The sequence below is a fragment of the Pezoporus wallicus genome, unplaced genomic scaffold (assembly GCF_028554395.1).
Source record: "Pezoporus wallicus isolate ANWC-B61680 ecotype Strahan unplaced genomic scaffold, APGP_CSIRO_Pwel_v1 contig_4788, whole genome shotgun sequence".
NCBI classification, from domain to species: Eukaryota; Metazoa; Chordata; class Aves; order Psittaciformes; family Psittacidae; genus Pezoporus; species Pezoporus wallicus.
Genome location: NW_026638769.1, coordinates 2,928,353 through 2,943,280, shown reverse-complemented (window position 1 = coordinate 2,943,280; position 14,928 = coordinate 2,928,353). Strand labels below are relative to the sequence as shown.

At 42.9% G+C, this 14,928-nt stretch overlaps 1 protein-coding gene across 4 annotated transcripts in view; it reads left to right on the top strand.

Moving 5' to 3' along the window:
- The first annotated feature begins 12,522 nt into the window (after positions 1 to 12,522).
- Positions 12,523 to 14,928, top strand: part of BCKDHB (branched chain keto acid dehydrogenase E1 subunit beta) — a 116,476-nt gene continuing 114,070 nt past the window's right edge. For 3 of the 4 annotated variants that reach the window (XR_008972533.1, XM_057412444.1, XM_057412445.1), the window contains exon 1: positions 12,523 to 12,741. Coding sequence is in view for 3 of the 4 variants with exons in the window: in XM_057412444.1 (XP_057268427.1) it covers positions 12,573 to 12,741 (169 nt within the window). In the remaining variant the exon portion in view is untranslated. The remainder of the gene's footprint in view (positions 12,742 to 14,928) is intronic. The other variant, XM_057412443.1, reaches the window with a different exon arrangement.

The following is a 14,928-nucleotide window of genomic DNA, read 5'->3' as shown; positions in this document are numbered from 1 at the left end:
ACTGTAGAAGAGGAACTGGTTGGAGACCATCTAAAAAATCTGAACATGCACAAGTCCATGAGTCCTGATGAGATCCATCTGTGGGGCCCGAAGGAGCTGGCAAATGAAGTTGCTAAGCCACTGGCCATCATATTTGAGAAATCATGGCAGTCAGGTGAAGTTCCCGATGACTGGAAAAAGGGAAATACAGCCCCCATTTTCAAGAAGGGGAAAATGGATGACCCGGGGAATTACAGACCAGTCAGTCTCACCTCTGTGCCTGGCAAAATCTTGGAGCAGCTTCTCCTGGAAGGCATGCTAAGGCACATGGAAATCAACAAGGTGCTCGGTGACAGCCAGCATGGCTTCACTAAGCGGAAATCCTGCCTGACCAATTTGGTGGCCTTCTATGATGGGGCTACGGAACTGAAGGACAGGAGTAGAGCAGTTGATGTCATCTACCTGGACTTGTGCAAAGCGTTTGACACTGTCCCACATGACATCCTTGTCTCTAACTTGGAGAGACATCAATTTGATGGATGGACCACTCGGTGGATAAAGAACTGGCTGGATGGCTGCACACAAAGAGTTGTGGTCAATGGCTCAATGTCCGGCTGGAGACCAGTAACGAGTGGTGTCCCTCAGGGATCGGTGTTGGGACCGGTCTTGTTCAATGTCTTTGTCGCTGACATGGACAGTGGGATTGAGTGCACCCTCAGCAAGTTTGCCGATGACACCGAGCTGTGGGGTTTGGCTGATACGCTGGAGGGAAGGAATGCCATCCAGAGGGACCTTGACACGCTTGTGAGGTGGGCACATGCCAACCTTATGAAGTTTAACCATGACAAGTGCAAGGTCCTACACCTGGGTCGGAGCAATCCCAGGCACAGCTACAGGCTGGGCAGAGAAGAGATTCAGAGCAGCCCTGCGGAGAAGGACTTGGGGGTGTTGGTCGATGAGAAAATGAACATGATCTAGCTTCAGTGTGCGCTCGCAGCCCAGAAAGCCAACCGTATCCTGGGCTGCATCAAAAGGAACGTGACCAGCAGGTCGAAGGAGGTGATCCTGCCCCTCTACTCTGCTCTCCTGAGACCTCACTTGGAGTATTGTGTGCAGTTCTGGCGTCCTCAACATAAAAGGGACATGGAACTGTTGGAACAAGTCCAGAGGAGGGCCATGGTGCTGATCAGGGGACTGGAGCACCTCCCGTATGAAGACAGGCTGAGGAAGTTGGGGCTGTTCAGCCTGGAAAGAGAAGGCTGTGTGGAGACCTCCTAGCAGCCTTCCAGTATCTGAAGGGGGCCTGTAGGGATGCTGGGGAGGGACTCTTCATTAGGGACTGTAGTGATAGGAAAAGGGGTAGCAGGTTAAAACTTAAACAGGGGAAGTTTAGATTGGATATGAGGAGGAAGTTCTTTACTGTGAGGGTGGTGAGGCTCTGGAATGGGCTGCCCAGGGAGGTTGTGAACGCTCCATCCTTGGCGGTGTTCAAGGCCAGGTTGGAGAGAGCCTTGGGTGATATGGTTTAGTGTGAGGTGTCCCTGTCCGTGGCAGGGGGGTTGGAACTAGATGATCTTAAGGTCCTTTCCAACCCTAATTATTCTATGATTCTGTGATACTTATAGACAATGATTGTTCCCTATCCACCTGCTTCTGTTAGCCCCTCCTGTAATGCTTACTCTGATAATTTTCAGCTTTTGGTCCATATCTCATTCTCTTGGTTTTGACCTAACATTACATTCACTTGATCTGTTTGAGTCAGGGGATGAATCTCTGGTAAAGAGGTGAATCTCATATTTGCTTCCATCTGTTCTCTCCTACACCTGGAGGTTGCTTTGTTTCCTGGTTTATGTCAGTCTCATGTGTGTCTTCATTGCTCTGTCTTAGGCTCCACCTCTTTGCTATCTCAATCATAGCTTCCTCTCCTCTGTTGCAACTGGCTTCCCTAATCTTCTCTTTTGCTGTTCCATCATCTGCTTGCTTTTTCACATCCTTTTCCTTTACAGGAGATTCATTTCTCAACTTTTGTACCAGCGAGTCTTTTTTACTTTTGTTTTGCAACTGCAAACTTTTTCCTCTCTTCAGGTTCTCTTCCTAGATCCCTGCCTTAAAGGATGAAAATCCCCAGACCTCCTCCTCCAAGTTACTACATAAACCACTCTTGCTGATGGTTTGTTTTGGGCAGGCAGAACATTGCTTGCAAGAATAGTTTTTCCTTCAGTGTTGTCTGTAACAGTGTTTCACAAGAAGCTGAATGTGTGCAGCTGTATGTAGGCAGTTGCTTTGACAGTACATATGAAACCACCAGTAAGTCTTGTAGTACCTCCTGGCACACTTGAAGGAAAACAACCCCAGGCATTCATCTACTGCAATGTAAATCATCCCCGTATCCTGCACAACTGAACAAAAACACCCCTATTTTCTATCTCATCCTACTTCTCAGCATGCTAAGAAAAGTGTACTAAGAAAGCGTACTTCTCTCTTTCCGCTAATCTCATTGCTGGGTGATGTGATAAGCCTAGCAGGGAAGACAAAGCAAGATAGTATAGATCATGAGTCTTCACAGAGTAATCACATGCCTAGGAAATACACACTGTCCTGCTGCTCTCCAGAATTTTTTGACTTCTCCAGCTTCTACTGTCAGGCCTGAGAACTCCCTTTCGAAGGAAACTCATTCATTAACTTGAGTTAGTTCAGATGAGGGATTTTCCTTCCATCTTACAGTGAAATGCTATCCCTTCTTTGCATTCTGAAATATGTTTTAGTTTACTGGGAGCTTCTCAGAAGAAAGTACTGGAAATTACAAATTTACAGTTTATTACTTAGTTCAAGAAAAACAAAACCAATGTTTTGTTTGATGCTCTCCACAAAAGGAGATGAGACAGAATAGCAATAAAAATTAATATTGGGGTTTGGGTTTTTTCATTGCTGAAGCAGATAATTTGTCATGTTCTTGTCTTTATTACATTCACCTCAGAAAGTAGATGGAAGATACAAAATCCTGCAAAGGGGGCTGACCTTAGTCCTCTTGGACACAGCTCAGGAGAAATCAAGGACGTTTGTGGCCATAACTCCTGAGGAGGATGCAGTGAGACTGAATCTTGTTTAGGTCCTTGCATTCTCAAATATGACAGTATCTCAGAACATGTTTATCCTTTTCTGGGGCAGGCTTTCATATCTGACTGTAAAACAATGAAAGAACCAAAGGAACAGGATTTGGGCCCAGCTGAGTAAGCAGTTCTTGACATTTCTCAAACAACTATGAAAAAAATCATATGGAAAACAGCCCGATAACAGATAAACAGTCTTACCTGGCTTCAGCCATTTGGTAACCCACATGTGAATCATACAGACTAAAAAGACCTTTTTTTTCTGGAGATCAAAATATTTCATACAACTTCTATGTTTTAAAAATGTAAGGCACAATAAGTGATCACCTTGATCTTTATGATTGTTCCCCCCTTTTCCACGAAGGTAAGTAAATCACCTCTTTCCCAGACCCAGTCAACAGCTTTAACCAATGTGCTGTTAGGCACCAAGCTGCTGAGAGCACAGCAGCATTGTTAGTATTTACAAGTGGAGATCACTTCATGTGAAAACCAAGGCAGAGGCCACAGTTTTGCTGTGGGCTTCAAAGGCAAATTATAAAGTGTACACAGCTTGCACTATGTATTGCACTGCATGACACTCAGAAGTTCCCAGCAGCCTGTCCTTCCTAGAGCATGACCAACCCCACTGAACACAGCCCCCATGACAAACACACTTGCCTAGTGACTCCCGTTTTTCATCAGGTCTTTCAAAAACAGTGATTTTTGACTGTTGAATGGCTCAGGGCACAGTAGAAAAAGTATCGCTTGTCTGGTTTCACACAGGGTCCAAGTTCAGCCTCCTTACACACTGCAGCTCCTCTCCTATGGGCTACACTGCATCTTTCCTAGACTAGGACATCCCTAATCTAGAGAGTTACAAGGTAGAAATAGGGCAGGGTGATCTATGGATCAACTGTAGCACTAATCCATTTGGACTAAGACTGCTGTCAGATGCTGAGGCTGACAGCATGCTGAATTAGCTTCGATCCATTTGGCAGCTTTCTGAAATCTGTGATTTATTTGTGAAGGAAAAAAACGGCTTGTTGAAGATGACCCATGTTTTATGCAAACAGCCATGGTGCCATGGGACTGGGATGTCCACAGGCAGTATTTCTATATTTCTGTAACTATATTCAAATTGATAGGATCTGTTACTTAAGTTATCCTGTGGTACCAGCATTATCACTGGGCTTGGGATTTTTAACTATTAAAGATTCCTGTTCGTATACACAGTTACCCACAGGATTGCCCCTGTCTGGACTGGGCAGATAAAACACACTGACAGAAACTCAGCAACTGAGATAAAAAATACTGAATCCAAATCCAAGTAGACATGTAGACCTCACAAATACTAAGACTACAGCTTGTGTGCTTACTGTCAGTGTTCTCAGGGAACACCGGGGGGAACAAAGAACTCCCTTCTTCCAAACCCAACTGCATGGAACAAAAGAGATGCACCGCAAGTTGCTATAACACATTTTTCTGTGGATAATAGATTTCAGTTGCTCTGCTGTCACTCACTCAGACACATTAAAACTGCATTGAGCTGAATTTCTCTGCATATCAGACTAGTCAATAACAAATCAACAAAACATCCCTCCTGTGCTTTTCCTCCTCTCAAGTGTTAGCTTAACAAACGGGTATGGTGAACTGCAGCTGTAACATATTTTGTGGAATTGCTACTTCTTTCTTTGGCATGAGTTTGTTACGTAAACATACGGAAAAAACTGCACTGTGACTTTCCAGTGAAGCACATGTGATAATGTCTATGGCATGGCTCCTACCAATAGCACTAGAAGAATTTAGGAAATAAGAACAAATCTCTTAGGGGAGACTCCTGCCAGGGACTTGATTCTACATCTCTGGGAAATGCTAAGCATAAGCATCCCTAACTCCTACAAAGCCACTAGTAGCAGAATTAACTTCCCATTCATCAGTCATCGAGTGAGTTATCAAGGGGCAAGACTTGCTCTGTGATTCTTGCTATCTACCCTCTCACTCTGCAATTCTAAAATCAGCAGTCAGAGAAACAAATGTTGCTGGCAGTATAAGTTTGCTGTGTTTTTACACCCACCTGTCAGCCTACCCCTTAAAACCAGTTTAGAATCAAGATTCCCAAAAGAATAATAGCTTCTTGCCTCCCACTAATGCCTTCTTGAATTAGCCTGGCCTAGGAGCTACTTCCAGCAGTCAGATTTAGCCTGACCAGAAGCAGAAGTAGAGGTTAGAAGTAAAGATACAACTGTGGTGAGGTTTAATTTTTCGAGATCTCCCAGGAGGATGAATTGTATTTTCTCTTTTGACAAAAAGATTGCAAAGAAATGAAATCTGAAACAGTCTTTCTGTAAGTTGTGAGCCCTGTTGGTAAGTCATTCAATAATTAACTACACAAAGCTCTTGACAGTTCACAGTTGGAAATAATTCTGATTCAAAAAGGGTGGAGAGAACAATCTGACAGATCTGTATTTCAACATATGTATGACATTTCAAGTAAATCTTTATTGTTCCCTGCCACCTAATGGTGTGCGTGAAAAATTACAAATCAGTAAGACTCTTCTCAAGTTACGCTACTTCTAATAGACTTTGATATTTAAAGAAAGATCAAGGTTATGGATAAAAATGTGAATTACTACCATTATTACTATCACTGGCTTTCAGTGGGATCCTAACTCAGTGAGTGCCTTATTTAGTTTAAATTCTGCATGTTAGAGAAGCTGTATTTCTACATTAAATGCCTGTGCTGCCAATGGGTGCCTCTGAAAGCCTGCTACAAGCTATTCTGTTCATCTAAATTACACTTATGCAGAATTTTGTCATATACCTACTTGAAACAATTCTTTATATAAAAAGCAGGAAGTATAAATGTACAGCACTGCCACAACTTAGTTGTTCTTTTTTTTGAATGAGGCACAAAAATGTTGAACTGATCTTAGGCTTCCCCAGAGCCATACAAATTGCATGAGTGTTAAGCATTCCTGCTTTGAATGGGAAAAAAACCCAGAATTTGCAGGGATACTGTAGTAATGAAAACCTGTAGTCATAGCATATAAAAAGATCCACACTTTAAAAGTTTAATTAAAAATACACCTACAAATTTCTTCTAGCATGAAGAAAATAGTAAGAAAATAATAATAATAATCATAATAATCATCACCACAATCAGCTACTTTATTTAAAGATGGCTGCAGGTGGGTTGACTGCATTGGGTGCAGATACCAGTGCAGCACTGACTTCAGCATTAAAATCTGAATATGATCCAGTATGTGAAAACTTTGTAATACAATTAGCTTAGGAAAAAAAAAACCAACCTAGAACATCTCTAACTTTAGAGATGGTCAAACTAAAGGGGTGAGGTACGTAGAAGGAAAAGAATATGCCATTTGGGTTAAATATAGGAGAGCTGATAGCTGAGTAAGGGGTTTTGCTTTTATAAAATTAGTAGCATAGGTGTCCCTAGAGTATGATCTAGTTTGGGGGAGTTTTGATTATTCACATCTTGAATACAGTTCTTTTTCAATCTCCTCATGTTTGAGAGCAAGGAAATGTGGGCCTGGATACTGCACTGAGTTGTGCAATATTGCCTTGCTGGCTATTCAATAAATGGGCAACCGATGCATTGAAATTGATATACTTGCTGGTAGAGTATGAATCCCGTATGTTTACATTACAGAAATTACTATTAACATTATGGGGTGAGATTTATTATTTTCATAACGGATTACAACTCCCACTCCGATCAGCAGCACAATGTCAGTCTGGCAAGGAAAATGGAATCTCATACACTTACTTAAACCTATAGAATGTGTTTCTTGGTACATGGTTATCTCTAGAGCAGCATCTGCTAGCAGCAGGCAGAACACTGTGAAAACCTGTAGAGAACCCATGGGATCCAAAAGTAACTTCTTTAGATCATATGACCATTACTTAAAGCCAACTAAACTGAACAAAACTGTATCTTCTGATAAAAGATAATTCATGGACAGTGGATTTTCCTTTTTATCTCCTCCTTTAACATACTTCTACCTGCGCATGTGGTAAGGTTTACAGATGATTATTATTTAACTCAGACCTCACAATATTGGTCTGAATAAAAAAAGCAGATAGTCCTCTAATAAAAATAATAGCAGAAAGAATAAAGAATTACACTTTAGACTTAGGTACAGAAGACAAAATGCTTTATAAAGGTGGCTCAATTGAACAGAAATGTGAACTTCAGTGTGCTCTAGGGGAATGACTAACTATGGGAAAACAGTGAGGCTTTGGCTCAGTGGGTTCCTGGGACTTACTGACCCATCATACTTTTTCATTCTCCCTTTTTTAACTTTGACTGAACACAACTATACTATAAGCTGGCCAGTATACTGTAGTATATTGCCAAAACATTGGAGAGGCATTCCAGCATGTTTTATATATGATCTGTTGGATGGATATGTTTTATCACAAGAATTCTGAATATGGGTGTCCTGGGTTCAGCAGTAGCAGTCATTTTTTCTTCTCCTTCTTAGTAGCTGGTGCAGTGCTGTGTTTTGACTTTCAGCCTGGGAACAGCACTGATAACACCGATGTTTTTAGTTGCTGCTCAGTAATGTTTACTCTGACCAAGGACTTTCTGAGTCTCATGCTCTGCCAGGGAGGAGGGGAAGCTGGAAGGAAGCAGAGACAGGACACCTGACCCAAACTGACCAAAGAGGTATTCCATACCACAGCACATCATGCCCACTATATGAACTGGGGGCAGTTACCCAGAAGGTAAGGCAGATCACTTCTTGGTCAGGCTGGGTATCGGTCGGTGGGTGCTGAGTTGTATTCTTTTCCCTTGTTATTTCCCTTATCATTATTTTCATTGGTGGTAGCAGCAGTGATTTGTGTTATACCTTAGTTACTAAACTGTTCTTATCTCAACCCGTGGGAGTTACATTCTTTCGATTCTCCTCCCCATCCCTCTGGAAGTGGGGGGGAGGAAGGAGGGGAGTGAGACAGAGACTGCGTGGCTGACTGAGTTTAAACCATGACAACAGGACTTCTGTGTACTTGCTTTTTGACTACTGTTTATAACATCAGTTTTAAACATGTATACATATATATATCTGTGAAGAATTCATCTCGCTGCTTGTTTCTGAATCTGAGATTTTTTGGCATACTTTCCTAATCAATCAAATGGTAGTTCTTGCTTATTAATGAACAGCAACAGATATTTTAGAATGGGAGGTGTTAATATTATTTCATCATGATGTCACCCAGTAGTTTTGGTATCAAGATCATAATTTTGTTCGAGCTACAGTACTTCTTCTACAAAGAAATATAGCTACTATTTGAAAAACAGAAGTGATGAGAATTCAGCATGTTCTCAGATAAATTGTTCCTACATTTAATTATTCTCAAGATAAAAAGTGTGGTTCTTATTCCATGTACAAACTGGATTTCATTATGACTTTTTTTTTTTTTTTTGTGTTGGAATTATGAACTTGCAACTATTAGAAAGCATTTTGCTGTACAGGTATTTCTAGACTGAGTCACAGTCTAGAATACGCTCTGTGGTTTTTCAAAGCAATTAAAACTAATTGAATTAAACAGTGGAGAGTGGGATTGTTTTCCCATAATTATGAAATACCAAAATGCCTTATAAAAAACAGCTTAAGAACGTCTCTGTGGATAGACACCGCTGTTTCTAGCACTGCTTCACTTAAGGTTAGGAATAACTCATATAATTTAAAAATAGGATTGTCTTTTACTCAAGTGTGATCATTCTGGTGAAGTGTTTAAAAATCTAAGAAGCAACTGGGGATGACAGCCACAGTTACTATTCTAGACTGACAGGGAAGCACCGTGGGTGATATGGCAGAAGTAAGTGGATGATTTCTGATGCTATGTGCAAATGCATACAAAATCACTTTATTAAAGCTCCTTTTCCTTTTTTTCTCCTGCTCTCTGCCAGACTACAACTTGGATGTAGTGCCCCTGGTCTGGACTGCTTTTTATCAACAATATCTAAAATAATTTCTCTGCTAAACTGCAAAATGGTACCAGGCATTTATGCTACCTAAGATGAAACCATTCACTTCTAAGTCCCTTTGCTCAAAACCACTGCTGCTCTGCTTTTGTTCAGTTTGTCTTACTTGTTCCTAGGGGTAAGACTATCCTTTCCATTAACATGTCTAATCTGTACAGGACTGACAATAAAAGCAGCCAGGCCAAAAGCTGCATCTCCTCATTTCCATAGTGTACTTTAGAAAACAGTTCCTCAGTTATACGTACTGAAGAAAGAGATGACAGTCTAACCAGCAAAATAACCTATTTGCGTGAGCGAGGAAGTAGGGACAGAGGAGAAAACAGATCCAAATTACCAATAAATTACAGAAAAAGAAGGATGAAGCAGATCATAATTAGGGGAGGAGAACAACAAAAGACAGCAAACAAAGCAAGAAAACAGCTGCAGTGCCAAGACACAGTATCATGAAAGAAGTGCTTACTAGGAGGTCCTCTAAGAGGGAATGAATCAGCTAATTGACTGTTGGCGTGGAGAACATGCTACAGAATTCCTTCAATAAAACACAGAGAGGTGAGGAAAACTTACAGCAACACTACAGCATGACAGACAGAATTGATAAGAAAGCAACAGTGAAACTACGCTTGAAGAAATGCAACAGAAATCACCTGGATGCCTTCTCATCTACAGAGATAGAATTTAAATAAAGCAACATACTGGGAAACGTGGCAAGCTCAGAAGGACTCCGAGGTTCAGTTGCAAGCTATGTCCAAATTTTGAGAGATTTTGAAGTAGAACAGTAGGCATAGAGCCATATGCTCATGTCAGAGTCCAATACTTGCAGTTTGCTCCCAATTAGCTTCATGTCAATCAGAGGTAACAGCATGGACTTCAAAGGAGTTACATCTGATTAATGCTGGCATAAACTTGTCAGTAGGGTCTGCAATCATCATCAAATCCTCATTAATTGCTGTGCATGATTATTCAGAAATAATAATAATGACTGCCAGGGTTTTTTAATGATTGTCAGCAACACTAAGGATGCACATAATGACTAATACACACAGATGGGGAATGTAGCTGATTTCAGCTCTTCAAAGTCTGGTGTATAGATTTAATAGAAGTGGCCCTAAGTGGCTGAACAACTTCCAAATGAGAAAACTGTCTTCAAAATGTAATTGAAGTTGCTGGAATATGGTAATGTATACCAGGAACAACATGGATATAATTATGACCCCATCAGATCTGGAAAGACATGAATGCTAGGACTCATCTTCACTAACATACTAGTCAGCCAAAATACATCTGGATAAACCTTTTTGATTGCCCATTCATCCTGGGTTCCCTTTTTAGTATCAGTGCAAAATCCCAAGGCCATGTGGACAAACTACTTTCTCTACTCAAAAGGCAATGATAATTTACGTGGCAAGTCTCATCTCCAGACACTTTCTCTCTTTCACCTAGGTTTGAACAGCAACTGAATGGGTGTTACTGAAGGTATTTCTTCTTTCCACCCTTCCATCATGAATGCCATAATGTCTTCTGTAGGATACTGGGCTCCACAACCATTCTTTTGCTTTTCAAGTTTCATGGGTCACCAGATGTAGGAGACAGCAGTCACTGAATGAAGACAGCAAGAAGAATCCTTTTTCTGCCCATGTTGAAGACTGAAGCATCTCCTGGAATATCTGACCAAGGTTATGCCCACATTTTATAAATAATACAGCATGACAAAACTAACTGTACATAAACCAAATATATCGCATAGTTTACAGTCAGAGTTTAGCAATACTCTTCTTTCATCAGAGAGCCTGCTTGTATTAAAATTCTCATGTCCTTTAGATAGTCATCAGTATTTTGCTTCCATGGAATATACTGAGGCATGTCAGAAGAACTTGTTTGATCCTATCATCTTGGGTGCTTTGTCAGCAGTCTCTAAAGATAAAGGACATGTTAAAGAGCAAGTGACTGGTCTTCCCAGCCAGTAGAAAGAAAGGCTTTTCTCTTGCATAAATCCCAATAATGAATAAATTAAACATGATTTTTTTTTTTTTTCACACGATACATAATGAAACAATGGTCTTCACTGCCACAGTCCTGTGGTCATTAAGCGGGATATTCCATAATGGCTTGGAAGTCAGACAGAAAAAAAGAGTATCTAATCATAATAGTAATATGTATTTCATACTAAGTACGAAATCTTATATTCCAGTGTTTAAAATAAGATCCTTTCCAGACTGGGTTACACATGAGCCCCCTCATTTGAAAGAGGTGATGCCATATATACATTATTCTAGTTTCTAGTCTTTTTCTCTGAGGCAAAGTTTTGGAATTAGAGTTCTTGGAGCAGGGTAAAAATGCTATCCAGTATGGTCAGTCTTAGAGATAATATCAAGACAGACAAGAACTGAAAGGGGATTGTCACAATTTGTTGGAGGCTGCATGAAAGGTGTTGATGGAGAAGCATGTGTATGGACAAGATGTGAAGCACTGGTAAAAGTGGAAGGATTGATGTAGAGGTGCCTTTCAATAGAAGCAACTGAAAGGTGTCAGTGATGGACATATGGAGGAAGAAAGGCTGCAAAGGTAGAGCAAGAACCTTCACCTGGGCAATGGGAGCATCTGGGGAAGGAGTGTGAGGTGGTCACTTTGCTAAGAACGTTAGACAGAATGTTTTATAAAACCTTATAAAGAGAATACATAAGAAACTGTCATTTCAATTGCTTAAAAAAAAATTAATTATGGTATGAGCAAGAGTGTGAAAAAAAGGACCTTGGAAAAGATGAATAATTAAATATGAGGCAGAGGTTGGATGCGCAGTTGCGAGGCCGTTTCAGGTCTATCATTTTTTATCCTTCCAGGACATCTGCTGGGGTAGAATTTGAGGATTTCTGACATTCGTTCAGTATTTCTCTCTGCTGGGATAGCAATATGAAACCCCCAGTGGAAGAAAGCATGTTTATGGGAAAAGGTGAAGCCTTTTGTTTCAGCCACGCTTGTAACACTTCTGTGAGAGGCGATGCCCAGTTTCGCACTGCCCAATGCGCCCAGTGTCTGTCACACCGGTATCCGCAGCACCATCGGGCCGGTAAAAACACCCGCTACCCTGCTCTGCGCATTCTGCGGGGCCGCCCTTGAAGGATACAGACCCAACGCCCCTCACACAGACCCAACGGCAACGGCAACGGCAACGGCAACGGCAACGGCAACGGCAACGGCAACGGCAACGGCAACGGCAACGGCAACACGCGCAGGACCCGTCCCCAGCGCCCGACGCGCGGCAGCCGCGTGCCCAGCACGTACCCTCACCTCCCTCACCACTCCGCGGCCGCGCCCAGCGGCGCGCCTCCCGCGCAGGCGCACTCAACCCTTCCCCTGCCCTCCCACCCCTCCACCCACCGCAGAACGGCTTCTGATTGGCCCGTCCTCCATCCGCCGCTGGCCAGTGAGGAAGCCCTCCCAGGACCCCGCCTCTCTACTACGCGCGGCGGCTGCGGCGGCCCCTGACTACGGTGGCGATGGCGGCGGCGGGGCTGGCTCTGGCGCTGCGAGGGGCGCTCCCCTCCGGGGCGGTGGCCGTGACGGTGCGGTGCCGCGGCGGGTTCTTGAGCCGCCTGCCCCCGCCCGCGCCCCGCCGGTCCGCGGCGCACTTCTCTTTCCAGCCGGACCCGGCGCCCACCGAGTACGGTGAGAGCGGGGCTGGGCCGGGGTCCACCCTGAGGGCCGGGCTCACGCTCAGAGTGCTGCCGGGTCCGCCCCACCGCCGTCTTCTTGGGGAAGTGCCCGGCCGCGGTGTGGCCGTGGGGAGGGAGAAGGGTGGGCGCTTCCCGCCTCCGCCCCCTCGGGCGGCACTGCCCCAGCCGGGAGCGGGGTTGTCGCGGTGGGGTACTGGTCAGCCGCAACGCTGGGGGCGAGACCCCGGGCGGCGGCGGCCTTGGCCTGGGTGTTTGTCCTCCGCTGTGCCTGCGGCTGTTCTGCCTGCGAGTTTGGTGTGAAAAAAACCTGGTTTCTGGTGAGAAGGCCCCGGAGTACGGCTGGCGGGGGTGCCCCAGGCCTGTTCGGTCCCTCACGGCCCTGATGGAGTGTTTTTGGGCAGTCAGTGCAATAGTTGCAATAAGCCTACCTACCCATCATGAGCTCAGACCTGCAAGCACCTTCCCTGACCCTCTTCTGTTTCAGTGGTGAAGCTTCTAGTAGGAACTTAATGACTTAATCCCTCCCAGTGTGTTATTGCATGGTTAAGTTATCAATGTGGTGATAAACTTGTCGTTAAGAAAGACTGCTGTATAGTGAAAACTTGGAGGTAATTGCCGTGATCATAAGACTGGGAGTAAACACGGATCAGTTGTAAACAACTAGCTCAGGATGAAAGTTGGTGTTTTTGTGTCTGAGATGCAACCCTGAAAATGAGTTGTGCTGAGTTCTGGAAGAAGCCTGCCAGCTGCATAATAGTGGTGTCTCTCGCGTGAACCACACTGTCTTCTAGACAGGTGCTACTTGACTGGATGCCTTTGGTCTTCCAGCTTGGTCATTAGGTCTGAGAAAACTCATGTCAATTTCTGTTAGTCACTGGGGGCTGGAGGCATCCAAGGTGTCAAGGTGTAAAGGACTGTGTCCTTCAGGTCCCTGCTTGAGATCATAGTAAAAAAGCTCTAGTGGGTCAGGCCAGTTTTGTTGCCCTATATCAATAGAAATCTATTTCCTTCCTTTGAAATTCTGTGAAAAACAGTGAAAGTGAAATAAAGTTAAGCTGCTACTCAGCCTGATTTGCTAAGATAATGCTTCTCCAACTCCATAGTTCAAATCTGAAGGACACAATTAGTTTCTCCTTTCCCAGGATGCCTTTATTATAAGTAAGAACAGCAGATCAGGACAGTCAGTATGAAGACTTTCTGACAGTTGCTAAAGCATTTATTTATAACAAATAAGCATTTATTTATAACAAATACTGGAAGGTTTGTATGTTATGGAAAAGATAACCTAAATACTAATGTGGATAACTTGGAAAAAAGAGAAACAACTGCTGTTCCCCAGCTTTCTGTCCCTTGAATTTGTAAATGTTGATTATCTGTAGCTTTCATATAGTTTGAACAGTTTCACATAACATGTTATTTTTTACAGTTTCCCCTTCTTAAGGGGCAGTGTAAAGTGTAACAGGTGAAGCTACCAAGTACAGAAACATATGGGAATGCAGCTACTCAGCCCTGGTGTGGCATGACATAAGTCTTGAAGAAAATTTGCTAATGTTAATTAGCAATACAGGAAGAAGGAAAGCTTGAGAGATAATGTCACTACTGGAAAAAGAATATTGTTTGCCTGTCTGATTTCTAACACCTGTTCTCATGTTTGTGTGGGATCATCACCTAACAGTTACTTTATTGTTTGTTTGTGTGTGTGTTCTTTTTTAATGTTTGTTTGTTTGGGATTTTTTTTTTTTTAAGTGCTGTGTGTGCTGGTAGGTAGGATTCTGCTGGTCTGTGGCTTCTAATCATAGCTTAGATAGAGGTTTTTTGCCAGTTAAAGAGCTACCAAATATCAGCCAGGCAATTTCTTACTCACTTAGTTTCTGGAAAGGCATTATTTTATTTCCTTGGAGAATTTGAGTTGGTCACAGTAGTGGGGACAGGACTATTGTTTTATTCCATCTTTGCATTTAGGCCTGTTTGTTTTTCCTTGCAGTGCTTGAGTGGAGAAGGGCATTTGGGTCTTAAAGGTTTTCTTTCAGTCTGCGCTCTGGAAGACTTTAATACGACAGTCTGGTGCATTTTTTTTACCTCTTTTAAGTATAGCTGTTCAGCGTCAAGTTATCTTTCTTTGCAGTGTGGATTTGATGCTTCTGACGCTTTCTAACTGCAGTTCAGAGAGAAGGCTGAT